General features: G+C 58.1%; 2 protein-coding genes across 4 annotated transcripts; both read right to left on the bottom strand.

The window, feature by feature from the left end:
* Positions 1-6,868: 6,868 nt before the first annotated feature.
* On the bottom strand, positions 6,869-9,253 carry TFF2 (trefoil factor 2). Its single transcript, XM_040986605.1, has 4 exons — positions 9,175-9,253; positions 8,213-8,362; positions 7,489-7,635; positions 6,869-6,882 (listed from the first exon to the last, which is right to left on the bottom strand). The coding sequence occupies exons 1-4, from the start codon at positions 9,251-9,253 to the stop codon at positions 6,869-6,871; spliced, it is 390 nt and encodes a 129-aa protein (XP_040842539.1).
* Positions 9,254-17,969: 8,716 nt separating this feature from the next.
* TFF1 (trefoil factor 1) lies at positions 17,970-19,651 on the bottom strand. 3 transcript variants are annotated; one of them, XM_040986586.1, is made up of 3 exons: positions 19,515-19,651; positions 18,432-18,584; positions 17,970-18,181 (listed from the first exon to the last, which is right to left on the bottom strand). In XM_040986586.1, exons 1-3 carry the CDS (start codon positions 19,588-19,590, stop codon positions 18,165-18,167), a joined length of 246 nt encoding a protein of 81 aa, XP_040842520.1. In that variant the 5' UTR covers positions 19,591-19,651; the 3' UTR covers positions 17,970-18,164. The 3 variants fall into 3 exon arrangements, with proteins under 3 accessions (XP_040842520.1, XP_040842521.1, XP_040842517.1); XM_040986587.1 differs by lacking the exon at positions 19,515-19,651 and adding an exon at positions 18,844-18,965; XM_040986583.1 differs by lacking the exon at positions 19,515-19,651 and having other exon boundaries at positions 18,432-18,965.
* Positions 19,652-20,609: the final 958 nt, after the last annotated feature.

Below are 20,609 nucleotides of genomic sequence, written 5' to 3' on the forward strand. Positions count from 1 at the left end.
GAAAGTATCTGTACACCAAGATGTGACAGTGGGTGCCGGCACCACGCTGCACGTTAAGCCGGTGCCTGTAGTGTTGGCATCCCATATGGGTGATGGGACGCCACCTCGAGTCCCAGCTGCCCCATGTCTGATCCAGCTCTCTGCTAATGTGCCTGGGAAAGCGGCGGAGCATGGCCCAACCTCTTGAGCTCCTGCACCCAATGGGTGACTGGGCAGAAGCTCCTGGCTCTGGACCATCCCAGCTCTGGCCGCTGTGGCCACTGGGGGAGTGAACCAGCACATGGAAGAGCTCTTTGTCTTTCCCTCTTTCATCGTAACTGCTCCTTTTAAATAAATAAATCTTTTTTCTTGAAGTCATGACACTGAGTACAAACTCAAGCCTAGGATGAGAAGATGGTTCAAATCCACAAATTCAACAGAGGATGGCTGTGGGGATCCTCAGACCCTGCAAACCAACAGGATGTCCAACAAGATGGTTCACACACACGCACACACACACACACACACACACACACACACGGTAGGGCCTTCCCGGTAAGGACAAATGCAGCGTCCAACAATAACACGTCAGGAGACTCAACCTCCCTGAAAGACAAAGGGCCACCTCACCCACATCAGTTGGCACTGCTGGCACCCGTGCAGACAGTATGTGGAGAAACGGCTTCTACGCTTGGGGTCTGCACTGCAGCCATCAACAAGTGCCACACAGTTGGCTCGCTGCTTGGTTAGAAAGGCATTTTGGTTAGTCAATCACTGTTTAAAAAGCATTGATTATTGGAAAGACAAAGTTACAGAGGGGAGAGAGAGACAGATCTTCCATCTGCTGGTTCATTCCCCAAATGGCCACATCAGCCAGAGCTGAGCCAGTCCAAAGCTAGGAGCCAGAGGCTTCTTCTGGGTCTCCCACATGGATACAGGACCTATGCACTTGGGCCATCCTCTGCTGCTTTCCCAGGTCATAATCAGGGAGCTGGATGGGAAGTGGAGCCACGGGGAGGACTCTGTGGGATGCCACAGCCTCAGGCGGCAGCTTCACCTGCAGGGCCGGCCCTTAGATCAATGATTCTATAACTCTTGCTATTTGCAACTGAGCGTTTCTATAACTCTTGCTATTTGCAACTGAGCGTAAGGGATTCTTTTTCTTATCCTGCAATTTCTGCTCCCTGTCCCCATGATCTTGGTTATTTTGTTGCTTGGTCTGTCTCCGAAGTGTTTATTCAAACCCAGACTGGTGCTGATTTCCCTCAGGGTCTTCTGCAGGCAGACCCTCCAGCCGGTGCCCACGGTCCAGCTCCCGTCTGGGCTGGCAGGGCTTGGCTGCCCTCTGGAATCCCCTCCTGCCTCCGCCCAGGGCTTCCCTCTGCCTCATCCTGGGACAGAAAGTAAGAAACTTTCTTACATTCTGCAGCTTCCTCTTTTTTAAAAGGTTATCTCTCTTTTCAGTGGCGAAGATCCTGTAGTCCCCAGAGGAGAATATGCGAAGCATAAAATTGTTGGAGACCTTGTACATTTGACACTGTCTTTATTCAACCTTTCCATTCAATCACAAAACCCAAAACCATCTCAAGTCATCAAGGCTGCAGAAAGAGGTGAGCTGACCCCAGCTACCACCTGCCCTTGGCTGCCTTATACTGCATGGCTCAGCATGGCCGGAGAGGCACAGGGAGTCTGTCTGGGCTGAGGGAGACTTCCACGTGAAGGGGCAATGCCTCCCTGCTGGCCGCCCGGATGCGCTGCTGGGTGAAGCTACGGCGCCACACGACAGCTGGGTGTAAGGCAGGTGCGTGTCCCAGCTGACCCAGCTCCTGTGCGCTGTCCTTACGGCGCAGGGAGCCCCCAGCAGCATCAGCTCACTGAGACAGTGTGGGTGTTGGGGCCTCCACGTCACACTCCGAACACAGGCATCTCAAGGGGACTCTGAGTGTGTGGGTCTCCCTGCACCCTGAGCTGTGGGGAGCGGTGTGAGCTGAGACTCGTGGAAAGGAAAGGGGGTGTGACAAGAAAATGCGTCTGTGGGTTAATTGTTGAGAAAGGCTAGGAGGTGTGCCCCGGACAGCTTCCAGGCGTGGGCCCTGGTTTCTGCGGTTCTAGGTGGCGGGCAGCCAGGGGTAGCCAGCACCGGGTCTCCCCCTCCTCCGTAGGGGGGAGGGACAAGCTTCCCCATCCCTCCTATGTGCTGAAACTGGGGTCTGCAACTGACCCCAGGGAAGGGGAAGACCAATAGGAGAAAGGCAACTACACTTTCGTTATTTATTTTTAGATCTATAAACTTTATTTTATTTGACAAAGTTACACAGAGAGAGAGGTAGGGAGATCATCCATCTGCTGGTTCACTCCTCAAATGGCATCTACAACCGGGGCTGGCCAGACCAAAGCAAAAAGCCAGGAGCCAGGGGCTTCTTCTGGGTCTCCATTCCACGCAGGCACAGGGGGCCAAAGCTTTGGGCCATCTTCTGCTGCTTTCCTAGGCGCATTAACAAGGAGCTGGCTCAGAAATGGAGAAACCAGGACTCAAACTGGCATCCATATGGAATGCTGACACCCCAGCAAAGGATTAGTCAGATATGCCCGTAAGTCAGGGACCCCACTATTTTAATATTTATGTGCCTAGAGGTCGTGGCAGGCCGAAGGGATGACTCATAGCCATGGTCAGATGGGAAGCCGTTTTACAAGGCAACGCATGGTGGGGAGATAACAAGATAAAGGAACAGGATGTGGGGCACTAGCACTGGTGAATCAGAGGAGGATTAATGAGATAGAAATTATCTTATCTGGGCCATTTGTGCAGGACCTCCGGTGGCCACTGCCCATGGCGGGGGAGGAAGGAGGCTGTACCGAGTGGGCACGGAGCCCTCTCCGCCTTCGGTGCTGCTTCAGCACGTGTAACGCCAGCCAATCCTCGTGCCAAGGGGGTGCACTGGGGGGCTGGGTGGTCGACAGGGCTGCCCCCATACCCAGGTCCAGAGGCAGTGATGACAGGGCAACCTGGGGAGAGGCACACGGGAGGGGAAGCGGGGCACGGCCTTCACGCACATTCCACTGCCCTGAGTCCCACCTAGTACAGCTTCTGATCCAGGGACCTCGTGTACTCGGGGTCAGGCCCGATGCATGCTCGGCCCCACCCTGCTGCCAAGCCCCTGGGTGTGGGCGGGCACTGCCCAGGTGCCACTCAGCTCCCCAGCGCCTTATCTGCAGGCGGGTGGCAGTCTCTGCAGCAGGTGCACCCGGACGTGGGATGGATGGAGGAGGAGAGCAAAGGCCGTCGTGGGTGGGGACGTGGTGCGATGCTGCCGGAGTTGGGGTCCAGCACACTGCTCACCCAAAGGCAGCAGGCTGGCCAGCAGCTCATCAGCTCCTTTCTCTGGCCCCTGGTAGAGCCGGTGAGTGAGTCTGGCAGGAAGACAGGGCATGCACTTGGCTGTGCACTTGGCTGGATTTGCCACAGGAAGGGGGTTGTCTGAATCATGATCCAGCCAGGAAGTTCAGAGACACCAGGGGTTCATCACTGACACGGGGCTTCACGCCCAGGCTCCTGAGTGATGACGGAGTGAGCCGGGAACCCGTGTGCCCACGGCTTCTTCCACGGTGAACACCTTCCAACAGGGTAAACAGCCAACAACCCCAAACCAACTCCACATCCCTGTAAGAAGCTGTTTATTGAGAATCACGCGATATGGCCGAAGTGGCTTCCTATGCCCAGGGCACAGCCACTGCTTCACTCACAGACTCGTCATCTCTGGAACTGCTGCGTTGATTCTAACTTCTTAAAAGATTTATTTATTTTTATTGGAAAGGAAGATTTAAAGAGAGAAGGAGAGAGGGGGAGAAAAATCTTCCATCTGTTGATTCACTCTCCAAATGGTTACAACGGCCAGTGCTACATCAGTCCGAAGCCAGGAGCCAGGAGCCTCTGCTGGGTCTCCCACACAGATGCAGGGTCCCAAGGCTTTGGGCCATCCTTGACTGCCTTCCCAGGCCACAAGCAGGGAGCTGGATGGGAAGTGGAGAGCCAGGATACAAAACAGTGCCCACATGGGATTCCAGCACTAGCAGGAGGATGATTAGCCAATTGAGCCTTTGCGCTGGACCCTGATTCTAACTTTCGTTTTTGATATTTGGAGTCTTAGCTGTGCTTCCTAAGCCTTCCCAGCCAGCCCGCCCAGCAGCTGTGAGGGCTAGGAGAACCCCAGACGAATCTGCAGTGCTGTCCTTGCCAGCGCCCACGGCTTCGCCCTCGGCATTTGGCCAGCAGCTGTTCGGTCCTAACAGTTGTCCATGGGTGGCTAAAAGGCAGGCGTGGGTCGGGAGCAGCCGAGACTTAGTAACAAGCACTCAAACCGGGAGCAGGGGCAGCAATCCGCGTGTCAGACCCATGTGTAGCTGCGCGTGGAAGATTCCACCCTTCTCCACAAAGCTGGAACTGCTACGAGTATCTTTGTGCTCATCTCACAGTGAGCCGGAAAGAACGGGGAAGACAGGCGTTCGCGTAGAGAGCGAGTCAGCCCTTACAGGGATCCACCTTCTTCCGGAACTGTGTATGTGTCTGTGTATGTTAACCCTTAAATCCTGGCGTAATACAACTTCAGGGCACATGAGACAGAGAATTTAATATTGTTGTTCACAAAGAAGGAGGGCCTGGGCCCCTGCCAAGCCCGTGGCAGTTCCCGGCTCCCGGCTCTTGGCCGGCCCAGCCCCAGCGGTTGCAGCCATTTGGGGAGTGGACCAAGGGGACAGAAGCACTCTCTGTCCCTCTGTCTCTCAAACGCCATGTGCAACATGTGGGCAGACTGCTGGGCGGGGACTGTGGGAGGCAGGCCCACCAGAACACTCAGTGACACTGGTCACTGGAGAAACGCCAGTCAATGGGGATGAGATCCCACGTGACACACTACAGCAGCCAAAACGCTGCTCAGCAAAGCCGCAGGAAAAGTAAGCGTGCAAAACCATGCACCGATTCTGAAATGGCTTGCATCCGCATGAAGCTGCCCTTCACAGGTGTTTATGAGTTGCCCTAGCCCAGGGCTGGGAGGGGTGTGGGCAGCACCTGCCATTCTGGGCCATCGTTGGTAGCAAGGCAGCCTGGAAGCCTGCTTGGGAAAACAGCTCAACCCTGCCTCCACCATCCCCTGGGGAAGAGGTCTTCACCCAAAGTGTCCACTGTGCCCAACAGGTTCACTCACAGGAGCAGCCCAAGTGCCCACTGGCGGGTGAGTGGGCAAGCAAAGGATGAGTTATCCACAGCCAGGGGCAGGCCCAGCAGCAAGAGGGGCCAGCATGAGTGGGCCCCAGAGCTGCTCATAGCGTATGGGCTCAGGACGCCCCACATCGAGCAGTCAGAGTCAGTGACATCCACAAGTGGACAGGACAACAGACCCCTGGCTCCCAGACACCCTGTGGACATCCAGTGCCAACTGCGGAGGCCCAGCTGGGGCCACAGAGCAGGCACTGTGGGTGTCCCACAGCAGGCACTGTGGGTGTCACAGGGTTGCGAGTTCTCCAGGGCCTGTGGACTACAGCTGCCAAGCAAGCTGATCAGACCTGGCACCTGTCACGCAGCCAAGGTGGGCCCATGAGCACCTGACCTCGGCTTCCCCTGGGGGCCAAGCTCCGGTATTTAGGATTCCAGGACTATGAGCCGCTTTAGGGAGAGCCGCATGGACAGACAGTGTGAGGTGTGTGAGGTGGGTGGGAAATACCTAGAGAGAGAAGGGGACGGGGCAGGCTTACACCTCCAGGACCATAAAGAAGGGGATGCAGAGGCGTGTCTGAGCGACTCCACTGGCCCCTGACCTGGCAGGCTCAGGGAATCTGAGATGGATCAGAACAGCTGGGGAGCCCCCGGCCCAGGAACACCAGGCAGGGTGGGGCAGGATGGGGAGAAGGGGGGAAAGGAGAGAGGAGGGGAAAAGCAGAGGAGAAAGAGAGAGAAGTGGAAGGGAAGGGGAGGGGAGAAGGGAGCAGAAGGAGGACAGGGGAAGGGAGGGGGGAAGGGAAGGGGAGGAAGGAGAGAACAACGGGGGGAGGGGAGAGAGGAGGGAGAGGAAGCTGGGAGAGAGTGGAGGTGGAGACAGGATAAGAGAGAGAGAGATGGGAAGGAGAGGATGGGGAGAGGGAAGAGAGGGTAGAGGAGGGAGGAGGGGCGTTCTTGGGAACTGTCTCAAGGGCCCTACCCAGGCAACTCAGACAAGCCTCTCCTGCGCTACCCCATGAAGCCCCATTCCCTGCGGGACCCTGAGCCAGGGCAGGGAGGGCGTGCAGACCCCAAAGCCCTCTCTCAAGAACCTGGCAGGACCTCATCTCTCTCCAAGCTCGAGCTCCAGGCCAGAACCCCAGAGGAGACACACGTGGGCTTCCCCGTGGCACGCACCCTGGCAAGGCTGCTGCCGGCTGGGAGAGGTGCCCAGTGAGGGCCCGCATTGCCCACCGTAGCCTCTCCTTCCTGAAGCCAGGGTCAGCCCATGTGTGGTCCTGCAGGGGACCCCAGTGCTGGAACTCCTGAGGGCTGCTGGGGTCCCTCAGGCTGGGTTCCCTGTGCTGCCGACAGTGGCCCACGAGCGGCTCTCCAAGAATGTCATGGGGACGCAGGGTACACACGTGGTTACATACTATACCCACATGCACACAGACCTGCATACACACAGATGGACACGTGTGCACACACTCACACAGATGGACACCCCCTCCACTGTCACCATCTCTGTGCCAAGGAAAGCAGAGTGGAGCGTGGCAGCTTTGAAGACTTCTCTTTACTTGGTGCAATGTCAAGCAGAAGACAGACAGGAGCTCAGGAAACACGAAGCCGCTAAAGGGGCGACTCTTCTTGTGTCTCGAGGCTGTGTGAGCCAGGCGAGGTCCTTGGCGCAGGGCATCAGTAGTGGCAGTCTAAGGCAGATATGCAAGAGGGTCGGTTGGCACCCCTCACAGGGCAGGGGGCTGAGCTGGGACGAGTAGCAGGTTGGCCCTACTGGGGCTGTGAACAGGTGCAGGGACAAGCTCCCCCAGCAAGGGGGATGTTTCCTAGGTGGGTCTTTGGAGGGCCCAGGAAAAGTGTCTCAGACAATTCAGGCTGTGCCTAGTGTGCATGTGGTGGGGAGTGGGCACTTGGGCCCCTGCAGAGTGGGCGAGTCACACCCAGGATGGACACGCTTCCTGGAGGAAGTTGGTATGTTGGATCAGATATTCACGGTTATCAAGGGATGGGCAGGTGGCCAGGTGACCAGGTGTGCTGGGAGAGGGGTCAGGCCTGCTCTCCACTGGCCCCATGCTCAGAGCAGTTGGCAGTATCCAAAAAGAGGATGCCATGGCAACAAAATGGGCAATGTCCGGCGTGTGCATGTGTGCGGCGGGGCCAGGAAAGAGATGCTGTCTGCACCACATCAGATCCAAGCCGTGTGGTGGCAGGCCCCGCGGCAGCACACTCCTACATGGCCCTGAGGGGCCCTGGCTCCCTCCCCCAGGCACGTGTCCTGGAACCCACAGGGGCCTCACCTTGTACAGACTTGGGGAAGAAGCACCAGGGCACTTGTGGAATGGTGTTGGAGAAGCAGCAGCTGCGAGCAGCACACTCCTCGGAGCTGATGCCCGGGTAGCCACAGTCCTTGCGTGCCGAGACCTCCATGACGCACTGATCCGATTCTGGCCATGGGAAAGGGACAAGAAAGGGACCCCGTGGTCGCACCAGCAGGGTCTGGAATGCCTCTGCTTCCAGCCTCGCACTGGGAACATGCCGGAGTCCTAGCCTGGGGAGCTGCCCAGAGGGGTACCATGGCTTGGGATCAAGGCAGCGCAGGGCCGGCATGGGCCTGTCCCCTCAAAGGGAGCAACCAGCATGGGAGGGCGCGCTTCATCAGTGAGCTGTACCATGTGGACCCTGGGAGGATCATGCAGACGCACTGCATTCACGGGATAAGGTTCAGGAACATTCTAAGGCTGTGATGTGTTTGGCCAGGAGCTAACCCTCATGGACATTCTTGACGTCCAGGAAAAACGAGCAGCTGTGCCCCCACAACCCTCCCACGGCCACACAGTGAGAGCTAAACCTGGGCTTTCGTTTTCACAGAGGCAGATTCATGCCTTTCTGCAGAAGGGAAATGGGTGGGGGCACAGGGGCTATGTGCCCCCTCTTCTGGCTGGGCCAGGTGCACGCCAACAGCCCTGGGCCAGCTCTAGCTCAGGGGTCAGCCGCCTGCTCTTGTCCTTCCTGTCCCCATACCTTGCTTGGGGAGCGGCTCGTAACACCAGGGCACGTTCTTCACGCTGGAGTCGAAGCAGCAGCCGTTTTCGAAGCACTGGTCACTGGTGATGCCAGGGAAGCCGCAGTTCTTCCTGTTCTCGGGGTCCAGCCGGGAGCACCGGCAGGCGGCTGCAGGAGGACGGCAGTCAGCCCCACTGGGGGAGCAGGATTCCACGGATCCCCCATAGCTTGTGTTGCCACACGGGACACACCAAGGCTTATCCGGCCAGCTTCCTCTAAGGAACTGCCTGGCAGCAGGTAAAAGTATCTGACGGATGTAAAGAGGAGGGTGCTGGTGGAGGCCAGGGCAGTGGTGGGGCTGTGTGGCCTTCCCGCTCATGGCCTTGGCCCCTCTCCTCCACCTGATTCCAGCAGCTGGGAAAGGAGATGCCACAACACCCACCTGCAGCCCTAGCCTCAGGAGGCCTTTGTAGCTACCTGCCCCGCAACCACTCACCTGCGTGACAATTACCCCCCACGCACAAAGCAAGACTCACCTATGATGACATCTCCCTAAGTGTGATGCTCCATTCCCCCAGGACACCTGTGACCCCCCACTACCCTCGCAGGACACCTGTGACCTCCCCAGGACACCTGTGACCCCCCACTACCCTCGCAGGACACCTGTGACCTCCCCAGGACACCTGTGACCCCCCAGGACACCTGTGACACTCCCAGGACACCTGTGACCCCCCAGGACACCTGTGACACTCCCAGGACACCTGTGACCCCCCAGGACACCTGTGACCTCCCCAGGACACCTGTGACACTCCCAGGACACCCGTGACTCTCGCTGCCCCCAGATCCCCCTGTGACTGCCTTTTTCTTTCAGGTAAAAGAAAGCTGGCCCAGGGCTCAGGACCTCACTCCCCCATCATCCTTGGGGGGACACACAGGCTCCAGGCACCCCCACCCTTGGCCACTCATGACCAGTCACTCACAAGGTTTCTCGGTCAGTGCCAGGGCGCAGAACCCTGCCATGAGCAGCATCACAAGGAGCCAGGTGCCCCGAGTCGCCATGGCCCTGCTCAGCCGCACGGCAGACACCTGTAGAATGTGCGGCTCCCTCTGCCAGGGGAACTTTTATAAGCTCCTATGTTTACCCAGCGGGCACAGGTGCCCTCCGCCCATCCCTGCCCTCACTGCCACCCACGACGTTTTGTCAGGGGACACCGCTTGGGGGCCCCACATGGAGAAGAGGGGCCGGTGGGGCTCTCAGGCCAGGGGAGTGGGCACTGCGCAGCGTGGCTGCCACCTCCCCCAGTCGCCAGCAGGGGGCCGGGCCATGCCAGGCTGCTGACGTGGACGGCGGCTACGTGTGTGTCTGGCGCTGGGCATACACGGGTTCCCAACCAGGAAGGGATTAGCTGTGTGTTTATCCCGATGCTTTACCTGTCGGCCACAGGAATTCTGTTTCTAGATGTTAGCTCTCAGGCATTGGTGAGGGGTGGGGGACCAGGGTCAGCTGGAGAGGGGTAGGGGGCAACATAGAGAAGATGCCTGGCCAGGAGTCGCAGGTCTCATGGCTGGGCGGGAGAGCTGCTCCAGGGGCTCACGCAGCACCTCCATGCTGCAGTGCAGGTGCCCCATCCAGGCCTCCCACCACCCTGGGCTCCCCTCACCGCCCGTACAGGGACAGGCCCGGGAGCAGGCCAGGCCGACGAGGTGTGTGAGCAGCCTGGGGTGTTTGATCTTGGCGAAGGCTAGAGTTGGCTCCTTTTTTTGTTGTTGTTATTGTTGTTCCTGTCATGTGCCCAGGGTGAAGTGCCCATGGAGAAGGGACCTGGGGCCTGGGCAGGGAGGGCAGATGCCCCAGAGGAAAACAGAGAGGCTGAGGACTCGAGGGGTACCACCACAGAGGGCCTGCAGCCTCCTGGTGTCACTGAGCAGTCAAGCAGCTGGTGACCCAAAGCAGCAGGGCGCCCTCGGTGTTCTCAGCCAGCACCCCCTTGCTCTGTCCTCTAGGCTGCCTCGGCGCCTGGGACGCCTGCTCCCACCCCGGCCCCATGGCCATGCTTGGAACTGGAGCTCTGTCTCTGTCTCTCTGAGACATGGATTCCCTTTCCTCAGGGCCTGAGTGTCCGGCCACTCCCTCGGCTCCCACCTGAGGCTGGACTTCTCTGCTCCCCTGTGAGCAGGCCTGCCCCTTCTTCCTCCCTTCTTCTCCTGTCCCTTTGTCCAGCCTGATTTCACAGTGTCTGCTCCACCCACCACCCTCATGGCCACTTATTTCCGTCCATCACCTCCTTCCTCCCTGTGCCCGGCGTGGCTGATGCTGGCCACCCATTCTGCTGTAGCGAGGGCAGAGACCCACCACGCCCTCCATGAAGGTGCGACCCTCCTTCCCCATCCTTGTCTGCCTTCTTGCTGACAGCTCCCTCCGCTGGCACCTGCACACCTTCTGCCTCTGATTGTGGAGTCACTGCATTGATATGGGTTAGGTAGGTGGGAGCCATACAACCCGAGTCTGTATAATCCTATCTGCCCACCTGTCAATGCGAGGACCCTTTCCCCAGGAAGTACTGCCCCGCATCTGGGACCTGGGATGAGTAGCCCATAACCACTCCCCTTTCCAAGCTCACAAGGGCCTTGGCAGCGGGAGGGAAAAGGCTGGAAGAAGCCCAACCTAGCCCGCGAGTGTCATGAGAGATAAGCACCCCGTGGAAGGACAGCGTACAGATGTGGCATGGCTGGCAGGGTAGATGGCGGTCGCTAAGAAGGGCCCACGCCTGCCATGGTTTTCCACTTCGGGACACAGAGAGGGGGACTGGAAGCAGCCAAGCCAGGGGAGGAAAAGTGATGGGGATGGGAGTCCCTTAAGTGTTCAAACGCAAGGTTTCCCACCTTCCCCTCTCCCATTCCAGGCCAGGCCAACCAGCCCTGGGGAAGGAACAGCCGCCTGCATCAGACAGAAAACCAGGCATGGAGCCGTCTGAGCCCTGAGAATCGGAATAAGAGGGGATTTGCTGGTCACCTTGGCATGGGAGAGAGCCCTGCCAGGACCCCTGCGCCAGCACTTCCAAGCAGGTCTGCAAGGAGTCTCCAGGTGAGCCTGTGAGTGCCCTCATGGCCTCTGCGCACCTGCCAAGGGGGCCCTACACGCCGACCGAGACTTGCACAGTGGGCTGGAGTCCAAGGATGCAAGAGTCCTCCGGGGCTCCTCCTCAGCTTGTGTCCTTCCAGGATCGTCCCTATGTGTCTCTTCTTTGGAGGCCCTAGGGCAGCTTGGCTTACAGCCCACCCTCACAGACCCATTTGGAGATCCTGTCTCCTCCAGACACAGGCCCACACTGAGGGCCAGAGGTCAGGATTTCAACATAAGAATTTGGAGGGTTGGGGCTTAACCAGCAATGCCATGGACAGAACAAAGCTCAGACATTTGCTGAGGAAGACAAGGAGCACAGCACAGCATGTGTCACCCCAAGGTAAACTCACAGGCTTCCGTCGTCTAAGGCAGGCAGGCATGTCCGGGAACCCCTGGCAGCATCAGAGAAAGGAATCGGCTAGCAGAACAAAAACGTTCACAAAGGCTTAACAACAACAAAGACGTCGTAAAGGAGCTACAAGAAATCACAACAGATAAATGGGATCTGAAAGCGAATCAAGCGAAAGGCCTGGAAATGAGAGACACAGTACTGAACTAAACCAATACAATTAGGAGCCAGGTGGGGTTCTAACATTCTGGCTCCAGCCTGGCTTTAGTCTCAGCCATTGTAGCCACTTCGGGAGAGAATCAGTGGCTGAAATGTGTCTCTCTGTGTAGTTATTCTTTCTCTGTAACCCTGTCTTTTGGATAAATAAAAAGTTGAAAAAACTGAAGACAAATCAATGGGCTGGTATAGTGGATAAAGCTGCCACTTAGAGTATTGGCATTCTGTATGGGCACTGCTTCAAGTACCAGCTGCTTCATTTCCAATCTCATTTCCTGCTGCAGACATGCCTGGGAAAAGCAGCAGCAGACACCCCAAGCACTCGGGCCTGTCACCCACATGGGAGAGCTGCCAAAAGCTCCAGGCTCCTGGGGTCAGCCTGGCCCAGCCCTGGCCACTGTGGCCGTCTTGGGGGGTGAATCAGCAGGTGGAAGATCCCCTTTTTTCTCCTCTGTCAGTAACTCTGTCAAATAATTAAATAAATTTATAACAGGATTGTGAGGAGGCAGCAGCCCAGTACACACACACTCTGCATTAGTGGGAAAGGCATTTGAAGAAACACTTGGGCAACACTGGTTGAAGAAACAATTAGATTTGTGGGATGGACTTGATGAAAAATTTAAACCCACAAAGCCTGGAAGCTCCAAGAACATGAAGGAAGACGAATGCCAGGGAAAATGCACCGAGGCACAGTATGATCAGATGGTTGAAAAACAGAACTCGGGAAAACGGATCTTCAAGCAGCCAGAGAAACAGGGAGACGACGCGGGCCGGAGCGTGCAGTCAGAATCGGGCACTCAGGGAAAGCGTCCTTCGTGATCGAGCCAAAGGACTCCAGGGGGACAGAACTCAGCGAGGACGCATCCCGACAGGCTCTCCAAGCAGCTGGAAGGACTTTCTCCAGGCTTGAGTTCCAGTCTTCTGTTTTTTCTAAAGATTTATTCACTTTTAAAACAATTTATTTGTTTTTATTGGAAAGTCAGATATACACATAGGAGGAGGGACAGAGAGGAAGATCTTCTATCTGCTGGTTCACTCTGTAAGTGACCACAATAGACGGAGCCAAATCAATCCAAAGCCAGGAGCCAGGAGCTTCTTCTGGGTTTCACGTGGGTGCAGGGTCCCAAGGCTTTGGGCCATCCTCCACTGCTTTCCCAGGCCACAAGCAGGGAGCTGGATGGAAAGTGGAGCAGCCAGGACTGGAACCGGCACTCATATGGGACCCCAGAGTGTGCAAGGCAAGAATTTAGCTACTGAGCCAATGTGTTGGGCACAGACACCAACGCCCTCTTAACCCTTGGTGTGAATGCTCCAAGGCCTCCCAGCCCCCGGGTCCCTGGCTGAATTGGCTCAGCCACAGCACCTGCTTGGCCTGTGTCGACAATCACACCAATGACCCAGCAAGGTCTCCCACTTGGTTGCCACACCTGATCTCTCAAATGTGAATGGTTTTGGCTCCAGCCAGGCAAAACCCTAAGTATCTATGAAAGGAAAATCCATGCCATTCCCCAGCTCACCAGCGCTCGCAGGAGGAAGACCAAACTCGTGAGTAGACCCAGCAGGATCCGTTGGGATCTGGACTCCGTGTGCCCCCCACCTCCTGCTGTGGAATGTCAGCATCTTGCACTTTTTTCACTGTCCAGGGCCAAGCCTTTTTTGTGCACCTGCTGATGAACCCTTGCCCCACCCCCTGCCTGCAGCGTCTGACTCCGGAGTTCATCCTCCCGGGAAGGCATCCTCTGCTTCCCTCAGACTGGCATTCCCTCCCTCCCAGGCACTCATAGCCCACCTGAACTGCTACCACAGCAAAGCTATAGTGAATTGGGGGGGGGGGAGGTTCCCTTTACCAATCACATTTTAAAAAAACCAAAAACTCCAATGGGACCAAGCTCCAAACTAAAGACGTGGGAAAGTGATGGAAGTCAGCCCAGCCACTCTGCCTGCTTCTCACTCACCTTGCAGCCTCCTCCTTCTGCCTCATCACTGGCCCAGCCAGCAGGGCCTCCCAGACACACACCATGAACGTTCCAAGCCAGGAGCTGGAGCAGTGTCTCCTGTCCTGCCCCAGGCACCACCCTGAAGCCATGAGAGCCTTATGATCAACATAGGAGTGAATAAGAGAAATCTTGAAGGCTTAGGGATAAACTTACTGCATAGCAAAGAACTTGACCAGAGCTGTGGGAATTCAGGGGGATGAAGTGTGAGCTGACTTCATGGGTCATCCTTGGAGGCAGGCAGCATTTGGGTGCCCTGCCAGGAGATACATAGCACCCATCATTCTCCTCTGTGTCTCCCGGACAGACTCGGACGAGATGGAAGTTGTCTCTCGTTGTTTGCTTATCGGATGCTCTACAGAGTCCAGGCTGGGCCAGCCAACTCGCAGAGCTTAAAACAACGCGGAGGACAGCACAAGTCACAGCACAGGTGAGACAGTTGGCAAGTGCCTGCTTTGGAACGAAGCTTTATGAGATGCAGCAGCATCCGTCCACTGGCACCCTGTCTGTCACGGCAGAGCCTCCAGCCCGCAAAATCTAGAATGGGTGCTTGTCTACCCCTCCACAAAACTTGCCAAGTCTTGGAAGTTTTTGGCCTGGCTAAAAATGAACTGCTGACAAAGTAAAGCTGGAGAGGAGAATGTATGTGTCTATGGATGAATGAAATGTCATATAAAGAAGGTTTTTTTTTTTATTTTTTAGATTTTATTTTTTTACTTTTATTATTTCAAAGGCAGATTTACAGGGAAAAGAAAAGACAGATCTTCCATCCACTGGTTCACTCCCCAAATGGCCACATGGCCACAGCTGAGCCAGTCAGAAGCCAGGAGCCAGGAGCTCCTTCCAGGTCTCCCACATGGGTGCAGGGTCCCAAGGCTTTGGGCCGTCCTTGACTGCTTTCCCGGGCCACAGGCAGGGAGCTGGATGGGAAGTGGAGTACCTGGGATGTGAAACAGTGCCCATATGGGATTCCAGCACTGGCAGCTTCCCATGAATGCCCCTCCACCTGCATACCCGTGAATGAAGAAGCCCACATCAGACTTGCCCCGAGCCCAGCATGTGAAGTTAGGGTGCAACAGGGGGCACTGCCATGGTAGGTGGACAAACAGCAGGCCCAGCACGGCCTGACCACCGGCTCCCCTCACCTGCGCCCCTCCAGGGGGCCAGGTTCCCCCACCAGGCAGCAGGCAGAGTGCTTGCCTGTTCACCTGCAAGTGCTCTCTGCCAGCCCACAGCCTTGTTTACCCAGTGGGTCGCTTCCTCCTTGCAGGAACCGTGACCCCCACACCCGCCTGCTCCCCCACAGCCTTGACGTGGGTCCCCACGTCCTCCTATCCCGAGCTCAGAGTAAACACGGCTCACACACGCGGCCATTGTTCTGCTCCTCCGGCCACTGCCAGGTTGGGGGTTGGTGCGGGCGTGCTTCCTCACCCGTGGGATGTGTGGGAGGCAGCCACAACAGCCCTTTCTTCCACCCTCTTCTGGAGGATGTTTGTACAGCAGACGCCCTGGAAAACAGGCCAGGCGCTTCCCTCCGGAGCGAAGAGGATGCCTTTCCTTTGTAAGGTCAGGTGCATCTCAATAGCAGTCTCCGTGTGCACGCACACGTGTTTGGGCACCCAGCTGGACACAGCCTTGTCGCCCTGGAGGGGAGCTATGGCGCCCTGCTGTCCCAACTGCTGGCCAGACCGTAAGTAACACAGTCCTTAGCCTCTGGCCCAGGGACCCCCTCCCTTCTGACAGCTTCCATGACTCTGTGCTGGGTGGGCTTGCACGAGCGGTAAAATGTCTAGTTCTTGACCTTGATAGATTAGATCAGCTTGGCGTCCCCGCTCAGTTCCTGCTATGACATTCTCTGAACAGAACCCTGTTGTTTTGTGGAGGCGCTCGTGACCCCTCGGGCACACCCAGCTGCAGTGCAGAAGGGTCATGAGATCTCGGCCAGACGGTGCTCGGTCCACTCTGGCACACAGTGGACAGTGAGGGGCAACTGCACTGGGCAGCTCCTTGCTGGGCACAGGGACCTCACACAGAACTCTTTCCAGCTGCTGGCCCTGGTGGAGGTGTGCGCTGAGGACCCAGGGAGGCCAGACCTCAGGACTGCTTGCTCTGTTGCTCCTTCTGGGCACTGGGGAACTGGGGCTGCTGCCCCCAGGGTTGTCAGGGCTGGGGTTGAGGGCCTCCAACTCTTCACTGTGTATCCCCAGAGTTAAGTCTGTGAGACCCCAGCTGGGCCACCATCGGGCCATGTAGGGGTGAGAGAGCTGTCAGCCCACAGGTGCACGGTCCTCCACTTAGCACGTGTCTGCAGGCTGCCCACCCGCGGTGGTTCGCAGGGAGCATTCCTGCCCCTCACCAGCCCGCTGCCTGTCCCCTTCTGTACCTGACACTTGTTACTTTCAGGAGATGCACATCCAGCAAAGCAAGCTGGTCCCTGAAAACAGCCACCTTGACGGTGCAGGCTCGTGGGCTACAGGTCCTGGGCACCTGCCGTCTGCAGCTGAGCTGTGCCAGCAGCTTGGGTCGATGTCAGGGGCCCAGCACGAGCCCTCGGGATGAGCCCGTGTTAGGAGAGAGTCTCTGCTGAGATCCCTGGGCTGTGGGTCCAGTGTGGCTGGCATCCACAGAAGAGGATTACAGACGGTGCACATCTGCTGGCCGAGGGCAGGGGTACCCAGTGCCCAGCAGAGGTCTGCCCTGCCCCCTCCTTGCCCTGGGGCTCCAGCCCAGTGCCGGGAGAGAAACCTGAATGATCAGTGACCACAAAGATGGGAGGAGATGACCTCTGAACCCAGGCTGTCCTGGAACTCCACCACAGCAAGCTTTCCCAACCCCAACCTGCCCACTTCACCCCAAGTGAAACCCTCGCCTGAGAGATTGCCTGAGCTCCTGTCTGCAGAGGGCGAGCGCTGGAGGGCAGTTCAAGGACACGGAGGTTCTAGAATGCTCCTCGGGCGGTGGTTAAGGGCAGTCTGTGGCTGAGCAGCCGGGCATCTTGGTCACACTGAGAGTGTACTGGTCAGCACTCCACCAAGGTGTCCGCAAGAGGAAGGACAGATAAACAACAGAGCAAGACAACCACACAGGTGGCAGCGTGGCCCTCGCTTCCCACACAGCACCAGCAGCCAGCCGGTCCTCTGGCGTAGACCACAGCCTCCTCCCCCAAGCAGCACCAGCACCCGGATTGGATGGAGGGGTGCTGAAGGGCGCTGAGGCTCTCAGGCAAGTGTGCCAGTCGCCTCACTGGACCCCACCAACCCCAGGACACTGACCTCCCCCACTCCTAACCCAGTCACCCCTACCCTAACCCCACCTCACCCCCACCCAACACCCCATCACCACTCACACCCACTAGGCTGCAAGGTCCAGAGGTCCCTAATCCCAGATCACAGCTTCATGACCAGGCCTCCTGGAGCGGGGGGGCTCCTCCAGCAGATGCCACGAGGAGAGGGGAGTGAAGGGAAGCTCCCCCTGGGCTTTGGGGGTGGGAGTCAGCAAAGCCCTCTGCAGGGCATTTTCGCATGGCACGTGCCTGCGCCGCTTGCTGAAGACCACCTGCCTGCAGCAGGCCTGCACTGTCATAGCTGGGACCTCACAACTCCCAGCGTCTCCTTGTGTCTGGGGAGACTGTCGGCCACTCCTTATCTTGGGGCCCAAGAGTCTGGGCAACAGGCACCTGCCTTCCCCTCGGGGTCTGGCCAAGTGCCAGACGGGGCACCCTTTCCTGGTCCTCACAGGTGCACCTGAACTCCTCACGTCCAGCAGGACTGCGCATGCTGGAGGCGCCTCTGGCCCAGGACGGAGTGGGCAGCTTTGATGCGAGCCTCATCCTCCCGCCTCACCCATGGTGGTGGCAGGTGACTGCTTCCCCCAGGTGTGTGTGGGCGCACCTTGAGGTGTTGCTGTCCAGGGTCCCTGTCACCACCCAGCCGGCTCAGAACAGCAGGTCCCAAACTCCCAGACTCTCTGCCCTGCCCTTCCAGCACAGATCAGCCCGCGCCTTTCCCAGCCCCAACACAGCTCTCCTTCTGGGTTCTGAAATCAAAACCCCAACTCATCCCTGCTTTTAAAAAAAGACAAGGGCCGTGGAGCCACATTCATCTTCTTTTAATCTTCGAGACCAATGGAGGGACTAGAAGCCGGAGGGGCAGACTGTGAGGGGTCTTGGGGTCTGTCCGTGCAGGGCTCAGCACCGGTGTCAGGCAGAGGAGGACCGGCACCGTCAGTCGGTGGGGTGGGTGAGATATACAGGCAGGTCCCAGCGGGGGCGTCCGAGCAGGTGGGCCGCTAGAAGGGGCACTCCTCTGCAGTGGGAGAGGAGACCGGGGCAGTGAGAGTCCAGGTTTTCTTTCTCTTGTGAATTCTCACCCCGCTAGCCCCACCGCCCTGTGCCTTGAGCGAGCTGGGATGCACTAGCTCACAGGCAAGAGGGACCCAGGAAACAGGCCACCCAGCGCTGTCCCAGAGGTTCCCCGAAGCCAAGCTCAGCCTGGAAGCCACACAGCTGGCCCACGGGCAGCCACCCTGTCCCCACGCAGGGCCACACGTCCCTACCTTCAACGGGATTGTCGACAGCCACGGGGTAGAAGCACCAGGGGAAGCCAGTGATGTCGCTGTTAAAACAGCAGCCCTTGCTCTTGCACTCAGACTCCGTGACGCCGGGGAAGCCACAGTTGACCCGTTCCTGAGGGGTCATGGTGCACGTCTCTGCAGCCAGAAACAAAGGCCCGGGGTGCGGGGCTGACGGCCAGACGACGCCAGGGCATCCCCAGCCCCAAGGCAAGCTCGTGCACCCCAGGTCATCCATCAGGGTCTGAACTTGGGGTGTGCAGGTGGAGGAAGCAGACCCCTTGGGAATCCAGAGGCTGGCTGGCAATGCCAGGTAATAGAAGGATCTAGAACACTTTCCTTCGTGGCTCTGTGTCTCAGAAGCAGAGAGAGGGAAGAAGAAGATGACCCACTCCACCTCCACTAAGCCCATCCCCCTTGGGCCTGGGTTCCTGCTGTGGGCTCTGGGGGCTCCCACACCATCCTGGTGCCCTCCTGCCCCCTTGCTGCGCAGCTGCCCCAGCCATGACCATCCTGAGCGGTCACCGACTGGAAGCCACCGCCTCACTCTGTTCCCCCACACCTCTGCAGCAACCCTCCAAGGGGGGATGTCAACCAGGACTTCCTTCCGGCCCCCACCCCCTTGTGATCCCACCAGCAAACAGCTCAGCACGTGGCAGCCAGCTGCACTCTCTCGACACCCTGGGGAGCTGCTCCAGTCTGCAGCAGCAAGACTAGGTCAAGGTCACAGGAAAGCTGAGGCCACCCGCGACAGAGATTGGCGGACACAGGAAGCAGAGGTGGTCCTGGCTCCCACCAGTGGCACATGGAGGCTCGCTGTGTGGCTCTGGCCACCCTGGGGTGAACTTATCTTCACTTCTGAAAGAACCGTTCAAACTACGGTATGCTAAAGGTGGTGGGAAGCCAGGACCAGCCCGGGGAGCTGCTTGAGGTCTCCATGGGCCCTGCAGCTCGCTCTGCTGCAGCTGCCTGGCTCATCTCGTACAGGCCAAGGGCAGGGAAGGCGGCTGGAAGCCAAGGCCCCTGTGGCGGGCCATGGCCTGGGGGAAGCCAGAGCGGCAGCCTTACCTTGCTGCTCCTGGGCCAGGCAGCCGAGGGCCAGCATGAGGGCCACGAGCAAGACGCAGGCCGCCTTGGGGTGCATGGCGTGCTTCTGCTTGCTCTCCAGCCAGGGATGGGGGCCCGACCCAGACTTGGGTTTTATGCTTTTATGCGGCACCCACTGTTTGCTGAAGGTGTGAGATAACATTTGCCTAAGGGAGACCCAGCCCTGCCCTGATTGTGCGGGGAGGCACAGCTAGGTGACAAGTCACTGTGGCTGGGTGACAAGTCTGATAGAGAAAGTGCAGTGTAGTCATCCTGATGGAGGGAGATCACGGGGGAGCGGGGAGTCTCCTCCAAGGTGACCTTGACTCACAGCCTGCCCTTGTTGTCCAGGCCCTCCCGTGGGAGGGGACGTTACACCTGCTTCTAAGAGTGGACAACCTAGAGACAACCTGGCAAGCCACCCTGTGTTCTCGGGACAGCCCTGCCCTGGTGGTCCAAGGCAAACCCAGATGTGGGCACAGTGCCCTCAGATCCTTCCCAGATGGTGTGTAGAGCTGCTCGTGGCTGGATGGGGGTCCCGTTCAGCCTGCTGCAGACAATGCCCAGGAATTCTCTCTCACCCATGTGAATCCAACACCTGCCTTCACCATCACTTAGTCGCTCTGGGGATGCAGGCATGGATGAAGTGATGTGGAGACCTGGGGCGCCATAGCGGCTGGTCTGGACTTGTGCTGCCCCCCACTCCCGTACGGGAGGATGCCCTGGGTGCCCAGTACCTCTGCTCCAGGTCTTCCTTCTGTTCACTCCCACCTGGGCTTCCTTCCACCCAGTCCTGCCATGGGGGAGGGGGCAGGGGTCCGATACACCCTTCCACTTCCCAGCCTCTAGAGTTGCACGTTGCACAGGCATCCCAACAGAGAGAGCTGCATGGCCCACAGGACACACGTCACCTCTTCTGCCAGAGGTCAGTGATAGTCCCACCGGCCAGAAGAGACACCTGCTGCCCCCATTGACCTTGAAGTCAGTGTGGGAAGCTGCTCTGGGAGATGTGGGGCCACGGGACTGGCCTTCCTGGACTGGCCGTCCTGACCTGCCATGTGTGGGGCCCTGGGACAG

This window comes from Ochotona curzoniae, unplaced genomic scaffold (genome assembly GCF_017591425.1).
Source record: "Ochotona curzoniae isolate NIBS_2020 unplaced genomic scaffold, NIBS_Ocur_1.0 contig_4516, whole genome shotgun sequence".
NCBI lineage: Eukaryota > Metazoa > Chordata > Mammalia > Lagomorpha > Ochotonidae > Ochotona > Ochotona curzoniae.

What these genes read in the sequence shown, in the direction of transcription:
- TFF2 (XM_040986605.1), bottom strand. Translation starts at nt 9,253, where the DNA reads ATGGCGACTCGGGGCACCTGGCTCCTTGTGATGCTGCTCATGGCAGGG. An exon ending in GGCACTGACCGAGAAACCTT is followed by an intron (nt 8,363 to 9,174) that starts GTGAGTGACTGG and finishes GTCCTCCTGCAG; the next exon opens with CCGCCTGCCGGTGCTCCCGG. An exon ending in CGAGCCGCTCCCCAAGCAAG is followed by an intron (nt 7,636 to 8,212) that starts GTATGGGGACAG and finishes TCCCATGGCCAG; the next exon opens with AATCGGATCAGTGCGTCATG.
- TFF1 (XM_040986583.1), bottom strand. Translation starts at nt 18,858, where the DNA reads ATGGGCTTAGTGGAGGTGGAGTGGGTCATCTTCTTCTTCCCTCTCTCT.